At 37.4% G+C, this 25,302-nt stretch overlaps 1 protein-coding gene across 1 annotated transcript; it reads left to right on the top strand.

Moving 5' to 3' along the window:
- Positions 1-24,574, top strand: Osi10a (Osiris 10a). The gene is made up of 2 exons (XM_069825029.1): positions 1-527; positions 23,499-24,574. Exons 1-2 carry the CDS (start codon positions 14-16, stop codon positions 23,942-23,944), a joined length of 960 nt encoding a protein of 319 aa, XP_069681130.1. The 5' UTR covers positions 1-13; the 3' UTR covers positions 23,945-24,574.
- The last annotated feature ends 728 nt before the right edge of the window (positions 24,575-25,302 follow it).

Raw genomic sequence — 25,302 nt, 5'->3', positions numbered from 1 at the left:
TTGAGGTCCTGAGATGGCTGCAAGAAGAAATGGTGCGATTTCATTGTTTCTATTACTGTTAAAGACTTCTGGTATGTGCGAATCTATTTTGATGCCAGGTGACGAAGAATTTCGAAGTGAGAATGCAAACTACGGCTTCAGCGATACGTTTCAGCATTGCATTCGTAACGAAGCGGCTGGATCTGTGGGCAACGTCCTGCCCTGCCTCAGCAAGGGTGCGATCGCAGGCCTGATGGAGGTGGATGAACGTGAGTGTGTGGATCTGGTGAGCGGGGTGAGCTTGCTAAGGGATATGGACGACAAATCTCCGAGGACACTGCTCCCTGCAGAAACGGACCCCTCGGACTACAGGACCGTGCTAGAGGCCGCGGCAGGACTGTTTGGGAGACGATCCCTGCGCTGGGATATGAGTACCATCCACCCGGGATTGTTCCTCAAAGTGGGGCCCACGCTTAACGGTGCCGGTGTTCTGGAATTCGTGCTGGAACGGGGCTACTCCACATACAGCGACCGGACGGCAGGGACTGGTGAGTATAAGTGTTCATATAGACCAGTTTTTTGTGTTTTACATCTTGTAGGGCACGCAGTATTCACATTCCAGCTGCGTCCCACACACTCATGTACGTACGCATAATGATCAAACGCCAAACATTCACATTTTTCCGCCATTGATTTAGTATTAAGATACCGTACAGCATTGTATTACCCGCAAAATATGAAATAACAATAATACAAAATTCCACTAACACATTAGTTTAAACGTCATCTTCACCTTTAACGTCATCATCTTCATTAAAGCACAATAAGGAGGATACGGGGAATACAAAGAGAATAAGAGTAAAACAAGAAAAATGAAAGGAATGCAAGAGGATCATAAGAAAAACAAGGGGAATAAAAGAAGAATAAGGATCATAGGGGGGAACCAAGAGACATATAAGGAGCATAGAAAAAATCAAGAGAGATACGAGGAGAAAGCAAGGGAAACAAGGAGAATACTAGGAGAGTAAGGGCAGTAGAAGGAAAATAATGGCAATACAAGGAGAACAAGGCGAAGACATGATATGGCTATGATATCTATATTTAACTCTTTTTAATTTATTTTTATTCGGTATTTTTCATTTATATCTATATCTGTGTCTTTTATTTAGGTAGTATCTATTTGTTTTTTTTTATTTGTAATTACACTTGGATCTTACATTTGTTTCTGTTTTATCTCCTTTTCCTTTTTATATGTAATTCTATGTTTTTTTAAACAAATCTGTACTGTCTATTGTAATTGGGGCTTTGCCCTGTTAAATAAATAAATGAGTGAGTGAGTGAGTGAGTGAGTGAGTGAGTGAGTGAGTGAGTGAGTGAGTGAGTGAGTGAGTGAGTGAGTGAGTGAGTGAGTGAGTGAGTGAGCGAGCGAGTGAGCGAGTGAATAAATAAATAAAAGACAATGAGAACAAACGAAATATAAGAGGAATAAAGGACATAAAAAGAAAACAAGAGAGATTCAAGGAGAAGAAAAAAAGTATAAGGAGAAAAAGGGGAATACAAGGAGAACAAGAGGACGACATGGAGAACAAAGGGCACGCAAGGACATCGAGAGGAAAACAAAAACATGGGGAATACATGAAGAGCAATGGGAATATAAAGAAAATAACAAAAAAGACAAGTAAAACAAAGAAAGAAAAGGAGAACAATGGGAATACACGGAGTACAATGAGAATACTAGGAGAACAAGTGGAAGACAAAAGACAGGAAGAGAAATACAAGGAGAACACTTATTATACGTAAATATTATGCAACAAAGTAACAGAAATCCATGCATCTGTGAATTATTTTCTTTCGGGTTATCACTTTTGCCCGTCATCATTGCAGCAGCACTCTCCGCAACTCACATTATCATCTCCAGTTTGAAAATAAGATGTTTTCTTCTTTGGTGTGTGGTACTGGCTCTTTCGTCAATTTCGTCAGAAATTGAATGAACAAAATCCACGCAACAGTTTAGAAAAAAATCACTGCAAAATCAGCTCAAGGGATATTTGGAGAATATAAACAGTCACTCTTTACCTCAACGTGTAGTTGGCCCGTAGGGGAAGAGAGCAGCTTACGGCGTACATACATAGCGCTGGCTGTTCACCTCTTTGAGGAATGACGTCATTACTCTAATTCACTCCATACCGTTTCGCCCGATAGGAGAAGGTAGGCTCCAAACGTAAATACTATTTATAATATGTTTGTGACGTTCGCGGAAGGTAAAATATCAAGGTAACAACTCCAAGTAATACTTAAAATTTGGAGGAGATGGAACATTTTGAAAATGTACAAATTATATTCCTTTAAATTTAAATCATTCTTAGACTACTAACAATACAAATATGAAACTGAAACAGTCATTACTGACACCAATACGACTACGTGTACAAAAATCAAGCCTCTAGCTTTAAAATATAGAGAAAATATAAATTTCACCCGTAGCCTTTCTTAATACTTTCTAGGAAGACTTAAGTTATGGAAAGAATAGTTTGATAAGGATAGACTCTTTTCATTTTTCAGTATTGAAGTCTGTTCTATGCAAATATAATTTACGTAGATACTAAGGAACTATTGGAATAACTTCACGTGCTTTTCGGAATATATTTTCTAAATATAAGTCAATGGAGAGTGAAATGCGTATCTTTTGTAATCGACTGCTACTTAATCCAGCAGAAGTTCCAGAATCCCTACAATTAGAAATATTGCATTTAGAGATCAGCACCACAAGTTAAATGTGGCAGCAAAAATAGATTCGAATTGTCTGCACGAGAATTATCTTCCTCAGTTACGTTTATTTGCTACACTTTTGATTTGTATGTTTCGTTCAACATACAGTGAACAATTATTTTCAAGATCAACACAATCAAGCAGGCCTTATGTCTTAGGATAACATGCTAAATTTAGTTCCTGTTTTGCGACTGTGTTTTCGGATTTGAAACCAGATGTTAATAAATGATTCAGAGAAAAAAGTGTCAGAAGTGTTCGGAATCATTCCCATCTACTGTACATATATTAAAAGTAAAAATTAATTGTGCTCCAAAACTATAGCAAATTAGTTATAGGTTAGTAAAAATATTCATTTCTACGTCATTATTTCCGGTTGCTGTGAACATTAATGTATTAAACTCTCAAGTTAAGTTATGAAACAATGGTTCAATATTATATTTTCTAATTGATACACTAATGTTAAAAGTGATGAGTAACTGATGTTAAAATAATATTTCGGACGTTTAAACACACGTTTGTATAATCTTATTAAGAATAGAAATACATGATTAGTTACGTAGTAATACGTCAAACTCAAAAGACGTCCGTCACTGTGCAACGAAACAATCGGAAGCAAAACACGTGACCTTACTCTTTTTGGTAGTACATAGAATAGGTTTATCAATAACGCTTCATGAATATTTCTGTCTTGTATTTAGTATTGATACTAAACCTTTGTGTTGTACTAGCAGATTATATTGTAAAACTTTTCAGTGTATATTTCAACTAGACTGTGACCATAATTAAGACTTTATAGTACTATTACAAACTTTTTTTACATTTTCCATATTCTAGCTGTGAAGTGATGTACGAATACCATGGAATGTAAATAAATAAAACACAATACAGTACAATACAAAACAATACAATGGAGACATAAACAAACCGCCCTCTATGGTCAATCGCCCATAACAAAATTGCTTACCTTTGAAAGTGATGCTTCCTTGGCCACAAAGTTGTTTTCAGGCAGAATTGGGAAATGCTTCCTTCGAACTGTTTCCATGGATTTCCTTAGAAACCTGAGGTCCCCGAATATGTAACATCGGCTATTTGTTCTTGCACACTTTTCACAATCACTTTTTAGTCTTCACTTCTAGGCTGTTATCATATTTGCACTTCTAACAATTTCTAAAACAAGTTTTTCGTCACTCAGAGTAGTATGATTATGTGGAAGTTTTAACTCAGGTATTTACTTACAATCACACAAGCTTGGCAACACTGATTTATACAATAAACACGTACATCACCATTTTTAAATACACATTTTTTTCCCTGAGTTAGTAGTTTTAATTAAATACACAAATATTTAATATTTTTGTTTCAGTTGCTCTGTCTGCTACTCAGACCACGTTGACTGGTTAAATGCACAGCAACGACTGTGCATCCCTTTAGTGAGTTTAACCTCGGCCTAACATACGCGCCCCTCATCGATTTATATACACCACGTAGTTAGGAGTTAACAAAGTTATTCGCATACACTCACCAGCCTTAAAAATATAATATTTATTCGTACAAGAAATACCAGGCACCCCAGGAAGTTATCTAGGCTCTACTGGTAATTTTTACATTATCGTAAACGTATTCTGCACTTCTTTCGTAAACGTATTGTTCCTGAATAAGATCAATTGACCATTTTTTATGGTTTGTTTTACGACGCTTTATCAACTACTTGTTGTTATTTAGTCAACTGTCCAAACACCAATAAGGCATCACTCATGAGGCAATAGGCCAGGAGATAATGGGGTAGAGTGGCCAGTTCCTTTCCCCCTTATCAACTTATACATACTTACTTACGGCTTTCAAGGAACCCGAAGGTTCATTGCCGCCCTCACATAAGCCCGCCATCGGTCCCTATCCAGAGCAAGATTAATCCAGTCTCTATCATCATATCCCACCTACCTCAAATCCATTTTAATATTATCTTCCCACCTACGTCTCGGCCTCCCCAAAGGTCTTATTCCCTCCGGCCTCCCAACTAACACTCTATATGCATTTCTGGGTTCGCCCATACGTGCTACATGCCCTGCCCATCTCAAAAGTCTGGATTTAATGTTCCTAATTATGTCAGGTGAAGAATACAATGCGTGCAGTTCTGCGTTGTGTAACTTTCTCCATTCTCCTGTGACTTCATCCCTCTTAGCCTCAAATATTTTCCTAAGAACCTTATTCTCAAACACCCTTAATCTCTGTTCCCCTCTCACGGTGAGAGTCCAAGTTTCACAACCATACAGAACAACCGGTAGTATAATTGTTTTATAAATTCTAACTTTAAGATTTTTTGACAGCAGACTAGATGACAAAAGCTTCTCAACCGAATAATAACAGGCATTTCCCATATTTATTCTGAGTTTAATTTCCTCCCGAGTGTCATTTATATTTGTTACTGTTGCTCCAAGATATTTGAATTTTTCCATCTCTTCGAAGGATAAGTCTCCAATTTTTATAGTTCCATTTCGTACAATATTTTGGTCACGAGATATAATCATATACTTAGTCTTTTCGGGATTTACTTCCAAACCTGTCGCTTTACTTGCTTCAAGTAGAAATTCCGTGTTTTCCCTAATCGTTTGTGGATTTTCTCCTAACATATTCACGTCATCCGCATAGACAAGAAGCTGATGTAACCCGTTCAATTCCAAACCCTCTCTGTTTTCCTGAACTCTCCTAATGGCATAATCTAGAGCGAAGCCCATATCAACTGCTATGGTTATTTATTAAGAATTTATAACTTGTATTCTGTATTAATAAATTAAGAATAAGAATAAATAACTAAATTAATTTAATGTCTGAATAATATGAAGATGATAATTCCAGGGTCCAGCGCCGAAAGTTACAGCCCGATTATTTAGTCCTGACAGCTCAGCGAGGCGAAAGAGGGAAAGTAATAGGAGTAGTGGGGAGAGTTTCGGAGTGAAGATTAAGGGTGAGCGGTCGGTAAAGGAATTCAGTACAGCTTACTGTACTGGAAACACAACGCTATACTACATGCGTGACATCCGATCGCTGTGACTCCAGGCAACAGACTAATCTGAACACCCCTTGGCGTATCTTAATGGACTCGCATGATCCAGGCGCAGATTTCCGGCGACTGTCAAGACTAAATAATCGTACTATGCCCAGCATTTGCTCTTAATGGGCTGAAGAAAAATCCTGGAAAAACCTCTAACCAAGTGACTTGTCCCAACCAGGATTTGAATCCGAGTCGCCCTCGGTAGCGAAGTTGGTATAGCGCTGGTCTTCTATGCTCGAGGTTGCGAGTTCGATCCCAGTCGAGGTCGATGGCATTTAAGTGTGCTTAAATCCGACAGGCTCATGTCAGTAGATTTACTGGCATGTAAAAGAACTCCTGCGAGACAAAAAATTCCGACACACCGACGACGCTGATATAACCTCTGCAGTTGCGAGCGTCGTTAAAAAAACAATAATTTAAATTTGAATCCGGGCCCGCTCGTTTCATGATCAGGTATGCTAACCGTTACTCCATTGCGGTGGACAATTGAACTTTTACAAACGTACTGTTTCCAAATAAGTATTAAAATAATGTAAATTTTTAAAGTGATTTATGTAACAAAAAATTAAAATTTTTAGCAATTTTATTAATGTATTTTAATTAAGAGAATAGAAAATCAAGAGAACTTGAGACATTCAATGTATGATTACATAAAAATGACATGCATAAAATAAGGAACTATCTTGAGTATAAATATGAATGGATCGTTATAAAGGAACTCAACAACATGTGGAATGTAAATCCAGCATGCACATTGAAGAATGACGCCGTAACTTTTAAATTATTTTTCATGGGAAAGGAAATATAATTTACACAAGAATTGAGCCCCTTCCTTTATCTAGACAGATATTAGGCCCTAATTTCACGAACTTATATGTATATGATTCCGAGCTGTATCTGTGTGGTCAAAGGCGTTATGCATTTCACTAGCGACACGGAACAAGTTTTGATTCGAGTCTTCATCGGGGAAGAAACTGCTTCATGAAATTTCGAATACCGGTAATATATACCGGTGTCCACCAAGCATCGTTATGAATTTGAGGAAGTACAGTGAGTAGTGAAATCCAGTTTCGCGAGCCAGTTGCTATAGGCTGTAACAGCTGGAGTACCACTGTGCAAACCGCATGTTATTCCCGGGCTGGTTGGATGGCCGTTCACCTCTGATGTGACATGTGACGGTGAAGCCAGCAGACGGCTGGTATTCCTTCACTCTCCATGATCTGTAGGCCATGGATTTCATTTTATTTATAAGCTGAGAAGATAAATGACATGGTTAACCTAGACCCCTACATAATTATGTTTCTCTGAAATTAATTATTGCATGAATTACATTATTTCTAACGATAATCTATTTCTCTTGAAAATGGTGAAGTGACGAGTCCTCATGAGAAGGAACACATTCAGGCAGAGAAGTAATAGCAAAAGTGGTAGTAATAGTAGACCTAATAGTAATTGTAGTAGTAATAGTAACAGTAGTGGTAGTGATAGGAATGCTAGTAGTCACAGTGGTGATAATAGTAATATTAGTGATAATAACAGTTGTATTAATAGCAGGTCCTGCGCCGTGGCGTCGCGGTCTAAGGCATCCCGCCTAGTACTCGCGTTACGGAATGCGCGCTGATTCGACTCCTCATGGGTGAAGAAATTTTCTCATGAAATTTCGGCCAGTGTATGGGACCGGTGCCCACCCAGCATCGTGATGCACTTGGGGAGCTACGATAGGTAGCGAAATCCGGTTGCGAATACCAGCTATAACGGCTGGGGGGATCATCGTGCTAACCACACGATACCTCCATTCTGGTTGGATGATCGTCCACCTCTGCTTCGGCACGTGGGTGTGAGGCCAGATTCCAGAGTCCTCATGAGAAGGAACACATTCAGGCAGAGAAGTAATAGCAAAAGTGGTAGTAGTAGTAGACCTAATAGTAATTGTAGTAGTAATAGTAACAATAGTGGTAGTGATAGGAATGCTAGTAGTCACAACGGTGATAATAGTAATATTAGTGATAATAACAGTTGTATTAATAGCAGGTCCCGCGCCGTGGCGTCGCGGTCTAAGGCATCCCGCCTAGGACTCGCGTTACGGAATGCGCGCTGGTTCGACTCCTCATGGGTGAAGAAATTTTCTCATGAAATTTCGGCCAGTGTACGGGACCGGTGCCCACCCAGCATCGTGATGCACTTGGGGAGATAGCGAAATCCGGTTGCGAATACCAGCTATAACAGCTGGGGGGATCATCGTGCTAACCACACGATACCTCCATTCTGGTTGGATGATCGTCCACCTCTGCTTCGGCACGTGGGTGTGAGGCCAGATTCCAGAGTCCTCATGAGAAGGAACACATTCAGGCAGAGAAGTAATAGCAAAAGTGGTAGTAATAGTAGACCTAATAGTAATTGTAGTAGTAATAGTAACAGTAGTGGTAGTGATAGGAATGCTAGTAGTCACAGTGGTGATAATAGTAATATTAGTGATAATAACAGTTGTATTAATAGCAGGTCCCGCGCCGTGGCGTCGCGGTCTAAGGCATCCCGCCTAGGACTCGCGTTACGGAATGCGCGCTGGTTCGACTCCTCATGGGTGAAGAAATTTTCTCATGAAATTTCGGCCAGTGTATGGGACCGGTGCCCACCCAGCATCGTGATGGACTTGGGGAGCTACGATAGGTAGCGAAATCCGGTTGCGAATACCAGCTATAACGGCTGGGGGGATCATCGTGCTAACCACACGATACCTCCATTCTGGTTGGATGATCGTCCACCTCTGCTTCGGCACGTGGGTGTGAGGCCAGATTCCAGAGTCCTCATGAGAAGGAACACATTCAGGCAGAGAAGTAATAGCAAAAGTGGTAGTAATAGTAGACCTAATAGTAATTGTAGTAGTAATAGTAACAGTAGTGGTAGTGATAGGAATGGTAGTAGTCACAGTGCTGATAATAGTAATATTAGTGATAATAACAGTTGTATTAATAGCAGGTCCCGCGCCGTGGCGTCGTGGTCTAAGGCATCCCGCCTAGTACTCGCGTTACGGAATGCGCGCTGGTTCGACTCCTCATGGGTGAAGAAATTTTCTCATGAAATTTCGGCCAGTGTATGGGACCGGTGCCCACCCAGCATCGTGATGCACTTGGGAAGCTACGATAGGTAGCGAAATCCGGTTGCGAATACCAGCTATAACGGCTGGGGGGATCATCGTGCTAACCACACGATGCCTCCATTCTGGTTGGATGATCGTCCACCTCTGCTTCGGCACGTGGGTGTGAGGCCAGTAGTCGCTGGTCGGTCTAGGCCCTTCACGGGCTGTAGCGCCACGGATTATTATTATTAATAGCAGTGATGATAGTAATGTAGTAGCGGTAGCAGTAGCAATATTAACAGTGGTAATAGTAACTGTAGTAATATTGGTGGCAGTAGTGATAGATGTGGTAGTAGTACTGCAAACGGTAGTAATAGTAGTAGTGATAGTAGTATTAATAGTTTTTTAGTAGGTTATTTTACGACGCTTTATCAACAGCTCAGGTTATTTAGCGTCTGAATGAGATGAAGGTGATAATGCCGGTGAAATGAGTCCGGGGTCCAACACCGAAAGTTACCCAGCATTTGCTCATATTGGGTTGAGGGAAAACCCCGGAAAAAACCTCAACCAGGTAACTTGCCCCGACCGGGAATCGAACCCGGGCCACCTGGTTTCGCGGCTAGGCATGCTAACCGTTACTCCACAGGCGTGGACGTATTAATAGTAATATGGTAATAGTAGTAGAGTTGTATTAGTAATAGTAGTGTAATAATAACAGTGGTAGTGGTAGTATTCGTCTTGCAGTAATAGTAGGAATATTAATAATGCTAGTAGTACTGTAATAGTAATAGCGTTGGTGGTAGTAGTTGTTTAGTAGTAACAGTAGTATTAATGGTAATAGTACTGATAATAGTAGTATCAATAGTAATAGTAGTGGTTTCATAAGCAGTAACTTAGAATTGTAGTAGTTGCAGTAATAGTATTTTTTAGTTGGTTATTTAACGACGCTATATCAACTACTAAGTTAATTAGCGTCAATGAATTAGTGATAGAGAGATGGTATTTGGCGAGATGAGGCCGAGGATTCGCCATAGATTACAGGCATCCATCTTACGGTTGGGGAAAACCTCGGAAAAAACCCCAACCAGGTAATCATCCCAAGTGGCAAGCGGGGATCGAACGCGCGCCCGAGTTTAACTTCGGACCGGCAGGCAGCGCCTTAACCGACTGAGCAACGTCAGTGAGTAGTAATAGTAGTTGTAAATATAATTATAGGAGTAGTGGTAGTAATAGTAGTAGTAGTAGTAGTAGTAGTAGTAGAGCTAGTAGGCCTAATAGAAGTAGTAGTAGTAGTACTTGTAGTACCAACAGTAATAGTAGTTATATTAGTACTGGTAATAGTAGTATTACGTTTTAGGCGCTTTTGCTGAAGAGATTTAATGTGAGTATAAGAATGGCTGGCAGATTTTGTCTGGACCCCTCTATCAGGAACAGAATTCTTTTATATGCCGTTAATGTACAACATGTGAACCATAGCTTTACTTCCCTTCCTGAGAAAACCAAACTAAATTCCTATCGGTTTTTAAATTCCATCGCTCTCAATCTGAATTAAACTAGTGAACTTCGAAACCAAAACATAGCACGATAATCCCTAGGCCACCGAGGAGAACAGAGATCTTAAACCAGCCTATGATCCTTTCTTTAATCATTATACATTTTTACACATACTTCTATTTTATTCTGAATTAATAATTGAAGAATGTGATCCTAAAATGCGTTCAGTTCATTTTTATGAAAGGACTAGTCCAGTTTTTTTTTATCCACCGGTCTACGGACTGAGCGAGTTTTCAAAGGGACATGCACAATAACACAAACTTACAGACAGGAATTGGCATTATTTTGGAATAAAAGACGTTTTAAACGCCTAAAAAAAATCATATATATATATATATATATATATATATATATATATATATACACACAAACATCATAAAAATGGGCAAATGCACTGAGCGATTTTTGGAAAAATACTCTTCAAATGTATATCAACAATGTAAATAATAGAACTCACAGACCAACAAGACTTGCCTCTTTGAGACTGAAGAAGTGTTCAAAAGAGAGCGAAAATTAAAATGCTAAGTAATTATTTGAACAGTACGAGTGCTTAGTGTTGAAATACGATATTCCACATAAATAGTTACCATGATACATTTTGAGATCGGACAAACAATACGTTTCCACTTCGCAGTTAGTGTCACAAGCGATAGAGACCGCTAGCTTCTCGGACAAAATTCACTTGCAAATATAGCGACATCTTATGTGCGAAGTCTGAAACTCTTGCAGTCGGAATCCACTTGGTATCGTTCATAACTCCATCTTCCGCCGTTTTCAAGAACTAAGTTGGTTTCTAATAAGTTTGCAAATTATCATAATTACGGACACAAAACACCCTTTCCCTCTTATAATTTTGGTCCTTAAATTGCATTAGGTAAATAAAATTAATTTCTTTTTGTCCACACATTGGATCTGGACCTTTGTTTGTCAGAAAAAAGGTGGGTAAAAGATTTGCTGTAAGATTTACAACTTAAACAGTAATGAATCAATTACACAGGCCTGCCATGGGAGAAAAAAAAATGAATATTTTAGCTGTCCCTTACGTGCTTTCGTGTCCTAAAACAGAAAATGATATGTACTTAAAATGTCACAAAATTTGCTGTGGATTTCAAAGAAATTAAATAAATGCTTATTGATAATATTTATACAGCAGTGAATCAATTAGTTATTAGTTGAAGTTAGTGATACAAAATTATGTTTTGAGCTATGAGTAATAAACAAATTTATTTTGTTACAATTTTAAAATGATTTGTATAGCCCACCGATATCAGAAAAAGCGGCTCCCCACGCCAGTAACCAGGCCAGTGCTTGGTTGTAGGCGAGGTACTACCATTTCCCCTGTTGACATCCCACCACTGTTCAATTTATTATCATGATAATCATCGTCAATCGTTGCTATCTAAAGCTCCTCCCATGGTGCAGCAAATTAATAAATTTACTTAACCAGGACGAGAAGTAAGCTACTGGAAATAAGTAACGTAGATCAGAAACAACAAAACTTAAATATTCAGAGCGGACCTTAAATCACAATAATCCTGCGAATTATATAAAAAATATTGTCATTGTAGTATGTAAATACTTGGAAATCCACCTCGTGACATTTAATGTCTTACGGCAACATTAAGAACAAAAGCAATAGTTGATAATATCAATGACTGGAGAAAGAAATATCGCACAAATATAACGAAGTGTTATTCAATAATTGGGAGGGATGATGTTGCACTTAAGCACTCGCAAGATGGTAGGATTGAAAAATAATTACGAGTGTTTGGAAAAACCTCATACTCTACAGTTCAAACTGAGACATCGGAAGGAACCTCCAAGAAAAGCAAAACTATTGATTTAGGTCAGGATAATCCAGCGTTTGGCTCTGGCAGAGTCAAAGATAATGTTCGACCAGTCAAGAGATTCAATTTATGTTCTGGAGTTGCCGAATCCATAAAGGCACATAACGATCACATCGTAAATCGACATGGAAGTGAGCATCGGATTGTACGTCAACAATACGTCGTCACAAGAACGACTTATTGGTGAAGCCATTTCTACATTTTTTCGTCAAACAAACGTAGCGAAGCGTATGTACATTATTGCTACAGTACTTTCTTACATCTTCTTCTTGTAGTCCGCTTGTTCTCCTTGTATCCTACTTGTTGCTGTCCCCTTCTTCTCCTTGTATCCCTCTTTTTGTCTCTATATTCCCGTTTTTCTCCTGGGCTTTCCTCGTTCTCATTGCGTTTCCCTTGTTTTCCTTGTTTCCCCTTGTTGTCTTTAGGTTTAACCCGTTCTTCTTGGGTGTGCCACTTGTTGTCTTCGGGTTTAACTTGTCTCCTTGTATGCCACTTGTTGTCTTTGGGTTTAACTTGTCTTCTTGTGTTCCACTTGTTGTCTTTGGGTTTAACTTGTCTCCTTGTGCTCCACTTGTTGTCTTTGGGTTTAACTTGTCTCTTTGTGTTCCACTTGTTGCCTTGGGGTTTAACTTGTCTCCTTGTGTTCCACTTGTTGTCTTTGGGTTTAACTTGTCTCCTTGTGTTCACTTGTTGCCTTTGGGTTTAACTTGGTCTCCTTGTGTTCCACTTGTTGTCTTTGGGTTTAACTTTTCCTCTTACTATCTTTGGGTTTAACTTGTTCTCCTGGTATTCCACTCGTTGTCTTTGGATTTAACTTGTTCCCCTTGTTGTCTTTGGATTTAACTTGTTTTCTTTGTGTTCTTCCTATCTTTGGATTTAACTTGTGTATTCCACTTGTTGCCTCTGAGTTTAACTTGTTCTCCTTCTGTTCCACTTTTCTTTCGGTTTAACTTGTTCTACTTATGTTCCACTTGTTGTCTTTGGGTTTAACTGGTTCTACTTGTATACCAGTTGTTGCCTCTGGGTTTAACTTGTTCTGCTTGTGTTCCACTTGTTGTCTTTGGGATTAACTGGTTCTACTTGTATTCCACTTATTGCCTCTGGGTTTAACTTGTTCTAATTGTATGCCACTTGTTGTCTTTGGGTTTAACTTATTCTACTTGTATTCCACTTGTTGCCTCTGAGTTTAACTTGTTCTCCTTGTGTTCCACTTGTTGTCTTTGGGTTTAACTGGTTCTACTTGTATTCCACTTGTTGCCTCTGGGTTTAACTTGTTCTAATTGTATGCCACTTGTTGTCTTTGGGTTTAACTTATTCTCCTTGTGTTCCACTTGTTGTCTTTGGGATTAACTTGTTCTCCTTGTGTTCTACTTGTTGCCTTTGGGTTTAATTTGTTCTCCTTGTGTTCCACTTGTTGTCTTTGGGTTTAACTGGTTCTATTTGTATTCCACTTGTTGCCTTTGGGTTTAATTTGTTCTCCTTGTGTTCCACTTGTTGTCTTTGGGTTTAACTGGTTTTATTTGTATTCCACTTGTTGCCTTTGGGTTTAATTTGTTCTCCTTGTGTTCCACTTGTTGTCTTTGGGTTTAACTGGTTCTATTTGTATTCCACTTGTTGCCTTTGGGTTTAATTTGTTCTCCTTGTGTTCCACTTGTAGTCTTTGGGTTTAACTGGTTCTATTTGTGTTCCACTTGGTGCCTTTCGGTTTAATTTGTTCTCCTTGTGTTCCACTTGTTGTCTTTGGGTTTAACTGGTTTTATTTGTATTCCACTTGTTGCCTTTGGGTTTAACTTATTCTCCTTGTGTTCCACTTGTTGTCTTTGGGATTAACTTGTTCTCCTTGTGTTCTACTTGTTGCCTTTGGGTTTAATTTGTTCTCCTTGTGTTCCACTTGTTGTCTTTGGGTTTAACTGGTTCTATTTGTATTCCACTTGTTGCCTTTGGGTTTAATTTGTTCTCCTTGTGTTCCACTTGTTGTCTTTGGGTTTAACTGGTTTTATTTGTATTCCACTTGTTGCCTTTGGGTTTAATTTGTTCTCCTTGTGTTCCACTTGTTGTCTTTGGGTTTAACTGGTTCTATTTGTATTCCACTTGTTGCCTTTGGGTTTAATTTGTTCTCCTTGTGTTCCACTTGTTGTCTTTGGGTTTAACTGGTTCTATTTGTGTTCCACTTGGTGCCTTTCGGTTTAATTTGTTCTCCTTGTGTTCCACTTGTTGTCTTTGGGTTTAACTGGTTTTATTTGAATTCCACTTGTTGCCTTTGGGTTTAATTTGTTCTCCTTGTGTTCCACTTGTTGTCTTTGGATTTAACTGGTTCTATTTGTATTCCACTTGTTGCCTTTGGGTTTAATTTGTTCTCCTTGTGTTCCACTTGTTGTCTTTGGGTTTAACTGGTTCTATTTGTATTCCACTTGTTGCCTTTGGGTTTAATTTGTTCTCCTTGTGTTCCACTTGTTGTCTTTGGGTTTAACTGGTTCTATTTGTGTTCCACTTGGTGCCTTTCGGTTTAATTTGTTCTCCTTGTGTTCCACTTGTTGTCTTTGGGTTTAACTGGTTCTATTTGTATTCCACTTGTTGCCTTTGGGTTTAATTTGTTCTCCTTGTGTTCCACTTGTTGTCTTTGGGTTTAACTGGTTCTATTTGTATTCCACTTGTTGCCTTTGGGTTTAATTTGTTCTCCTTGTGTTCCACTTGTTGTCTTTGGGTTTAACTGGTTCTACTTGTATTCCACTTGTTGCCTCTCGGTTTAACTTGTTCTCCTTGTGTTCCACTTGTTGTCTTTGGGTTTAACTTGTTCTCCTTGTGTTCCACTTGTTGTCTTTGGGTTTAACTTGTTCTCCTTCTGTTCCACTTGTATTTGGGTTTAACTTGTTCTACTTGTATTCCACTTGTTTCCTTTGGGTTTAACTTGTTCTCCTTGTTTTCCACTTGTTGTCTTTGGGTTTAACTTGTTCTGTTTGTATTCCACTTGTTGTCTTTGGGTTTAACTTGTTCTCCTTGTAAGCCACTTGTTGTCTTTGGGTTTAACTTATTCTCCTTGCATTCCACTTGTTGTCTTTGGGTTTAGCTTGTTCTCCTTCTGTTCCACTTGTTGTCTTTGTGTTTAACTTGTTCTACTTGTATTCCACTTGTTGTCTTTGGGTTTAACTTATTCTCCTTGTATTCCACTTGTTGTCTTTGGGTTTAGCTTGTTCTCCTTCTGTTCCACTTGTTGTCTTTGGGTTTAACTTGTTCTACTTGTATTCCGCTTGTTGCCTTTGGGTTTAACTTGTTCTCCTTGTGTTCCACTTGTTGTCTTTGGGTTTAACTTGTTCCACTTTCTGTCTTTGGGTTTAATTTGTTCTCTTTGTGATCTCCTTGTTGTCTTTGGGTTTAACTTGTTCTTCTTGTGTTCCATTTACTCTCCTTGACATTCCCTTGTTTTCCTTTCCTTCCTCTTTTTCCTTGTCTTCTCTTTATTCTTCTTATGTTCCGCTTATTATCTTTGTCTTCCCTTAAATTCTCCTTGTATTTCTCTTGTTCTCTTTTTTCTTCTTCTTGATCTCCTGCCTTCTTCTTGTTTTCCTTGTATTCCTTTTGTTCTCCTTGTACTTCCTTAGTTATTCCTTCTACACCCCTTATTTTCCTTGCATTCCCCTTATTTCCTTTGTTGTCACCTTTGTCTCCTAGTATTTCTCTCTTCTCCTTATCTTTCATTGTTCTTGTAGTGACGAGAGTGGGTTATATTTTTGTTGTGTGATCATTTCGAAAGTTACTCCTCCATACATAGTAAAAAGAAAATAATATGTATTTAGTTCTACTGTAAAGGAAAAATAAATTTTATATAGCAGAAGAAAGAGAGAAAGTATTTGTCGGTTAGCGTACGTTTAATTTCGACGTTGAATAACTTGTGTAGTTGAAATCAACGTTAAATACTACTACTGCTAGTACTGCTAATATTAGGACTACTACTACTATTACCACTACCGTTACTATTACTGCTGATACTACTGCTACTCCTACTACTAGTGCTACTGCTAGTGCAATTACTACAGCTGCTACTACTACTTACTACTGTTGCTGCTACTGCTACTACTAGTGCTACTGCTAGTGCTATTACTACAGCTACTGCTACTATTTACTACTGTTGTTGCTGCTACTGCTAGTGCTATTACTACAGCTACTACTACTACTACTACTTACTACTGTTGCTGCTGCTACTGCTACTACTAGTGCTGCTGCTAGTGATATTACTACAGCTACTACTACTACTACTACTACTTAGTACTGTTTCTGATGCTACTGCTACTACTAGTGCTACTACTAGTGCTATTGCTACAGCTACTACTACTACTACTTACTACTGTTGCTGCTGCTACTGCTATTACTAGTGCTACTGCTAGTGCTATTACTGCAGCTACTACTACTATTACTACTGTTGCTGCTGCTACTACTACTACTACTACTACTACAACTATTATTGTGTTGCTTATAATTCCGTATTATTTCAGAAGTAATAAGTTTGGTGAATTGCTATTAGGAAAGCTATGACATAGAGATGTAGGGGAGAGACGAGTAGTATCGGGCAGTGCGTTTCTTTCATCTACCACCGTATGGTAGTACCTGAGTGACATGGTTACGTTCCTCTATGCGACATCACAGAAACGTAACCATGTCAATCAGGTACTATCATCGTGTGGTAGATGAAAGAAACTCGCTGTCCGATATTACCCGATGTCCGATACTACCCGACTCTCCCCTATAGTTCTACCAGTGTATTTCAGAATTTAGGATCCTCAGAAGCTACGTGCAGAAAAACCACATATTTATCACTGCTGGAATGGCGTTCCAAATTACGACAGTATATTCAATAGCAGTTCAGAGGTCGCAGAGACCGGAGGTATCTTGGGCCTCGTCCGCTGGTCACTTCATTTTCTGGGACGACGCCACCGCTGAGATCCTGTTGCGGTTTCCACAACTTCCGTTTGTGTTTTCATACCATTCACAAAATATTCCGCCGCTTTCTTCTTTCTGAACAGAAACGTACACTTGCGGTTCTTTGGTCATGTAGCAGAGAACTAGGGTTTAGCTTGTAAAAGGAATCCTATAACACACTATCCTAATTTACATACTAGCATGTGCTGACAAAACGAATACAGCAAGGCCTGAATTATAAGAATTCTTATCGGAATGTTACATCTTAAATATGAAGGTCATGGTAATGTCAAGCTATAACAGACTTATCGGCGTCTTTCAAACATATCCACTTCTCATTATGTATGTTTCACGACTATGCTTGTCGTGAAAGAAAACACATAGCAGCTGTCAAGCTGTCGAGTCTTGTCGCTATTCACTAATTTGCCTGATCATGAACATTGCCCCTTTTTCCGTCTATACTCGTCACCAAATAATACGAGATTGACCCTTTTTCCAGATTTCCAACTTAATTAAGTTCGGTATCGCCATCCTGTACTATAATCATAATTTAGTATGATGTTATTAGAGCTTCATCTGTGTAGTGATTGTTCAGAAGATGACCTCTATCCTGCTATGGGCGAGCCTTTATGTATGTATTTATTAACACTACAATTGGGTATACACTCGGTGGCAGTGATATATAATATACAATAATTACAATTACAGAAATAAAATAAAATAAACGTAAATAAAATAAAATAAAATAAACGTAAATCTATAAATATTGGATGCAATAAACCTAGGACTATAAATAAAAACTATTCTATAATAACGCCTACGATAAGCAAAAGTAAATCTAACTTCTAAGTACTTCTATTTCACCCAACTTTACCAATTTAAATAATTACATATCACCTTAATTAATTACATACCAACTTAAATATACATCATCTTAATTAATTACATATCACCCTAATTTATTTACATATCAACTAAATTACATATCACCTTAATTAGTTATATATCAACTTAATTAATTATATATCAACTCAATTAGTTACATGACACAACTTATATAATTACACTGCACCTCCAATTACATTTTCAGTCTAATCTTCTCAACCTTTCCTTAAATGTATTGATTTTGAGAGGACCACCCTGAAAGATTGCCGCAGGTAAGCTGTTCCAGTCTACTATTGTGCGGTTAACAAAGGACAATTTTGCCACGTCCGTTCTTTGTTTTCTACATTTAAACTTCCTAATATGATCAGTCCTTCCTAAGTATGATGGTGTTGCTAATCTAGCATTGATATCGGTCCATGCTTTGTGTCCCATTTGTGCCTTGAACAATGCGGTGAGTCTGGTTTTTCGTGGCCTTGACTTGAGAAGTTCCCACCCTAAGTCTTTTACTATCTCCTCACCATGTCCCTTTCCCATTTTGACATATTTTGCTGCCTTGCGTTGGACCTTTTCTATTGAATCGATTTGGTTTTGTCTATACGGATCCCAACCTACTGCTCCATATTCCATAATTAGGTGAACAAGGGTTTTGTACGCTAATTCTTTTGACTTTCGGTTAGATTTCTTTAGAATACGCATAGAGAAATGTAGTGCTTTCCAGGCTTTCCTTGTGGTATTAGTGACTTGTTCCTCCCAACCCAGTTTGTTACTTAAATATATACCTAGGTATTTACAAGTGTTCACTTGTGTACCATTCAGCTGATATCCGAGACAAATTTCTTTATGCGTTCTACAGAAGGATATTGACTTACTTTTACTGACATTGATTTTCATTTTATTTTCTGTCGTCCAGGTTTCAATAACGTGAAGATCGTTTTGTAAGGCGGCGATATCGGATTCATCATTAATTTGTCTATACATTATACAGTCGTCCGCAAATAGTTATTGGCGGTCAGGGCCGACAAACGTGGAGCATTGTATTTGACACGTCGTGCATTACAAGATGATCACATGATTTCTCTTCATGTATTTTTAATTGATTTGTTTTATAACGCTTTATCAACTGCTATGATTATCAAAAGTGTGAGTGAAATGAAGGTGATGATATCACCGAAATGAGTCCAGATTCAACGTAGAAAGGTATCTAATGTTTGCTCTTAATGGGTTGAGGATTTGAACCCGGGCCCACTGGTTACACGGTCAGACATGCTAACCGTTATTCTACAGCTGTGGATTCTCTTTATGTAATTTTCCATGGCAACATTTTCTGAAGTATTCTTGTTTATTGGATTATGTTTGGTAAGTGCAATAAAACAAAATCGAGGGAAAGCTAGTAAGAATGAAACACAGTCGAGGTTTTTCTAATTCTCAAAATCTAAGTACTTAATCATTTAACGAATATGGCTTTTTGCACAGTCTCAGTTTTTATCGTATCTTGTTGTACAAAAACATTAATTACACAATGCTATCTTGCAGTACATAATTTAAAAGTTGTTGTTATCTAATGCTGGGCTTTGGCAACGAAGCCATTAGCGTTCTTGCTCTCCAATATTTCTCTGTGGTGGATCCATCAGGTAGAACTTCACAGGTTTGTAGATGATCTTCAGTCATTTATTCTTCTTTGTTACATAGAGGGCAATTTGGATTTGTGTAAATTCCTATTTTATTCAAGTGTTTGGCCAAATAATCGTGTTCTGTAAGCAGTCTGAATTTTGCTACTGCAGTTTTACGTGGGATGTCTGGAATAATTTCACATAATTTAAAAGTTTAATTTGTTCTTTTTATCATTAATGTTTCATGAGACCTTTACGTAGTTTTACTACGAAATTGTGTACATTGCTATTTTATTATTTTCTTCACAGCTTGGGTTATCAGTAGGGGCGGATTAATATGCATTAAAAACGGCCAAGTATGCATGTACGTATGCACCTAAAAATCAGAATATATGCACTAAAAATAACGAAATATGCACTATTAAAATTGAAAAAATATATATAGCCTATATTAAGCAATTTACTAAGAAAATATATTTATATACAGTGCATTAATTAAGCATGAAAATATATTGCTAATAACTCTTTATACAGTATATTCATTTTATGAACAAATATCAAAAACAAAAGTTGTTGGAGATATTTAATTATTTTGTGTTACATTATCAAATCATTTGAAAGAACCGTAACACTTACAAGAGCGTATTTAACATTTATGCTGAGTCAAACTTCTACTTGTATGTAAAATTGAATGGAGATTTCAAATATGTAAAATTTAGTATAGGGTGCTATTTAAAAAAAGTTTAATTTTTTTGCCACACTCTGTACATGAATCAATATTTTTGTGAGATCACAGCCATAAGTTTTAGTTGAATATATCCAACTTTTGTTTTTAACATTTTTTTTATAAAATGAATATATAAAGAGTTATTAGCAATATTCCATACTTAATTAACATACTGTATATTAAACAATTTACTATTACTGATGGTTATTCTGTTATACATAAGAACGTTGAGACACCATCAGTTGTTAAAGTTGTTTACGCTTCAATCCACTGCTTAAGCAGTACACTACCGGTACATTTTTCATCAGCAAACGTTGACAAAACTAATCCAAAATTAGGGATCTAGTAATTTTATAAGATACAATGTACTCAACACGCTGTTAAAGTGTATCTAACTTGTCACGATAATGAAATTAAATATTCTGTTTTGCCATGTTAAACTACACAGATCTACATGAGCTATTACATGACACCTAAAACAAAAAATAAATAATTTTGGACTTACAAAGTTTTCCTCGTGTACTCTTCATTTGTTTTGATTCCTCACGACCCATGCACAAGTTCGATAGTTCAGTTCGGAGACTGTTCGGCAGCGCTAACCGTGGCTTCTTTCTTGCGCTCGGTTTTGTGATTCTGGGGTTGTTCGATTCATTTTTATTTACTATTGTCTCCTGATGAGATTTTCGTCATGTCTTGTTACATTCATAAGCGGTTTTGAGTGAAATCTTCAAAATGTATATTTCTTCCGAATATAATGTATTTGTTGCAGCCAAATGGCCATTTAGATTGCATTTAATTTACTTTTGTTTTGCGTACTCGCTTATTGATTTTGTTCTTTTGGCGCATAGTTCAATATGATAGCGTTCACATTTCTTGCTGCACAATGTACACACGCATGAGTCACTCGGGTCGTGATATGTTCTTGTCTCGCAGATAAGGTGATGGAATCCGTGGACTGCCGGTCTTGTTATTACATGCCTGAGTTCAAAGTTTTCCTTCGTCCATTCTCGGTCTATCATGGCTCCTGTGGCGTAGAATTATATTGGGGTGGCTTCTCTTTTCTCTCTTAGTGTTAACAATAGTCGTTCCGAAGCGTTCGTCTTGGGCAGCATCATGTTTGTCCTTAGGTCTTCAGTAAGGAAGGTCTCCCTTGCGAGTAAATATACAAATCTCGAGCGTGTGTACTCGGAGACTCCCATATATATATATATGGGAGAGTCGGGTAGTATCGGACATCGGGTAATATCGGACAGTGCGTTTCTTTCATCTACCACCGTATGGTAGTACCTGAATGACATGGTTACGTTTCTCTATGCGACATCACAGAAACGTAACCATGTCAATCAGGTACTATCATCGTATGGTAGATGAAAGAAAGTCACTGTCCGATATTACCCGACTCTCCCCTATATATATATATATATATATATATATATATATATATATATATATATATATATATATATAGGATACATACATACATACATACATACATACATACATACATACTCGTACATACATACAAGACGAGTCATAAGTATGTTTGGAAAACGCTTGAGCGTCCTCCTGGATCAAAAATAAGAACAATTCCTTATATGAAAATTTTACGGAAAATGCTTAGGCCTATTTATTGGAGAAATGGTCATACTTTTGTTTTGTTCTTTTTTTGTTATGTCACAAGTAATGTTTGGAAACTTGTCATTTAACGTTTACAAAAGGAGCTCAATGTGTCACCCTCCATTGTTTACACATGCCTGAGCACGACGTACACACGACTGGCGAGTTCGCTCAAACACCATGTTGTCATCACGGATCAATTTTATTGAGGAGTTTGCGGGAAAAACCAGGCAGCACCATTTTTTTTTTAGTTATTTATGCACAGAGGACAAAAAAATACGCTCTGTCGTTTAGTTGAAGAACCAAGTAGTTCCAAGAATTACATTCACAGTTATAATGCATTTTGGACCTGCCTTTTCTGTACATGCTTATTGTTTGGCGGTAAGTTTTTCTTCATTATCTCGAAAAGTACTGAATTGCAGTTGCCTGATTTTTCCCCCAAACCCCTCAATTGGTATGCATTTTCAATCCGTTGCAATAGCTACTCTGCATCATTCACTGGTGTTGCATAGACGACAGCCTTCAAGTGACTCCAAAGATAAGAATCTAATTAGGTGAGGTCGGGTGATCTGGGTGGCCAAGGCACTGGACCATCGCGTCCAATCAAAACAAAAACAATGTACTACTGTCTTGTCACTGTGTTGTTTGTAAATGAACACTAGTACAAAATCGAAACAAAAAGCACAATAATATGATCAGATACTTATGAAAACAAAAGTCATTATTACTATTTTTTTTCAATAAATAAGCATTTTCCGTCAAATTTTCATATCAGAAATTGTTCTTATTTTAGACCCAGAAGTATTTTCCAAACATACTTATGACTCACTCTGTATATAGGTAACAGTTAATTTAGCGGTAAATGAAGTAAATTCGCATTTTCATTTTGGTCACGTTGAGCTCTTTACAAATACACCAAACACGAATGGGCCTATGTTACGTCAATCGGATTACGAAATAAATTGATGCCGTGGACCCAAAAAATGACATCATCTTCGAGCCTCGCTCTGAGAAAGAGGGCAGTTGCGTTCCACTTTGTTGCACATTACCACTACAGGGCTCCATGATCGTCTCTAATAATATTCTAGTGCCTTCGTTGTAAGTCTGCTACTTTAAGAATTATAGCTATCTTCGTTACACCATTATTCGCGTTTATCACATAGCCCGAAGTGCAATCTTTATACTGACCAGAGTTCGTTGACGTATTTCTATGTCAAAATACAATCACAGTCACGAAGCTCAATACGTAGTAAATCTGCATCTATAGAGAGTTGCTAACCACTAGGATCGCTACTATCGCCTCTTTACAGACAATGCGAAATAATACCGGCACAGTATATTGTTCCTAGCAACCTCACAACTCAAGCTTCGTGATTGTATATACTAGACTGTGATACAATCATACAAATAATCATTTTACATCTATGTTACTCGTATTTCCAATTTTAATAGTGGTTTTTGACAATTCCAGGGCGAGTCATCTTGAGAAACATCCTGCTTCCTCTACTTCTGGGGTTCAAACTGAAGCTGGTCACATTAATCCCGCTCATGATAGGCGTGCTGATATTAGTTTCCAAGAAGGCACTTCTGCTTAGCAAGATTGCAGTGTTCGTCACAACTGTCCTGGGCTTCAACTCCCTGTTCTTCATGCAGCAGCAACAACAACACCATCCCACTTCGCAGCTGCAGAGTTCGTTCGGCGACTCCTTCGTGTCGTTGGATCCGCAGACACTTGCATATCACAACAAAGACGACAGTCGACAGATGCATAGCGGTCAAGTGGATGATTTTAGAGAACAAGTTTATAGGGAAAGAGATAGAATTAGTGACATGATCGAACCCAAAGGACGTAGAAATTTTCTATGGGAGGAGTCTCAGAGATCTCACTTCGATCCATTGAATCCAATCAAACGATGATTAATAGGCCAACGTCCCCAATTTAAATTTGGAAAACTTAAATTATAAATATACAGAATGTTGAAAAAAAGATTGGAGACTTGGACAGAAGACATCCGTGTGTCAGATTCATCAGTAATGCTCACAAATTTGACCACATTACACCCTCGTTCAAATCTTTATCCTGGCTGCAACTTAGTAACCGTAGAACACTTCATTCGCTCTCTCTTCTGTTTCGAGTTCTCCACACTTCTACTCCAAATCATCTTCGTTCCCGGTTTAACTACTTATCATCCAATCACAATCTAAACACCAGGTCACAGGAGAGCCAAATCCTAGCAATTCCTGCCCATAGAACATCCCACTATTCATCCTCTTTTACTGTCTCATTCCCCCGTGAATAGAATTCTCTACCTCAGAAGATAGGGGCTGCCAGACAATAACCACTTTCAAGAAAAGGCTAAACGATTTCCTACGGGCACAGTCAAATTGAAGTTATAATTGTGATCGAGTTTAATAATTTAATTTAATTTAGGTATGACTATCATTACCATTATTATTATTATTATTATTATTATTATTATTATTATTATTATTATTATTATTACATAATTATTTTATTGGTGTTGTGAAGATGAAAAGAATTGTCATTGTATTATATTAATTATATATTATATTGTCTTGTATTGTAGTATTGTATTGCTTTGAATTGTATTATATTGTATTGTATTAATTATGTTATAGTCACAGCATTGTAGTAATTTTCTATCATACTGGTTGAGTGGAAGAGAAGGCCGAATGGCCTTAACTCTGCCAGTTAAAATAAACAATTATTATTATTATTATTATTTTTATTATTATTATTATTATTATTATTATTATTATTATTATTATTATTATTATTATTATTATTATTCACCAAGACTTTTAATTATATTAACTCATAATTACTGTCCAAATTAATTACTATTTTATTATTTAATGGAGTAGATGATCAGTCCCAATGTTTTCAAATTCTGCAAGTTTATGGTGGTACCAAATATATTAAATATTAATTAAATTTGGATGTTAAAGCGATCTGAAAGAATAAAAATTGAAACAAAAACATACAAGATACTGCTACATAAATATAATCTTTTCGACAAAAAAATATAAAGTAATATCAGAGAAACGTAAGATTTTCAACAACAAATGTTGATATTTAAAACAAAATTGGTAAAGAGCTAGAGAAAATAGTTGACTATTTTCTCTGTAAAAATTATATTTAGAAAAGGAAAACATATTTGATTACACTGTTGGAATAAAATATTTTATAAATAAATCAGAGTCGTGGTATTAACGTAAAAGAAATATCTGTAAAAATTTGAAAAGTTAATTTA

This window comes from Periplaneta americana, chromosome 4, assembly GCF_040183065.1.
Source record: "Periplaneta americana isolate PAMFEO1 chromosome 4, P.americana_PAMFEO1_priV1, whole genome shotgun sequence".
NCBI classification, from domain to species: domain Eukaryota; kingdom Metazoa; phylum Arthropoda; class Insecta; order Blattodea; family Blattidae; genus Periplaneta; species Periplaneta americana.
Note: the sequence above shows the minus strand (reverse complement) of the source record. Positions and strands in the feature narration are given on the sequence as shown.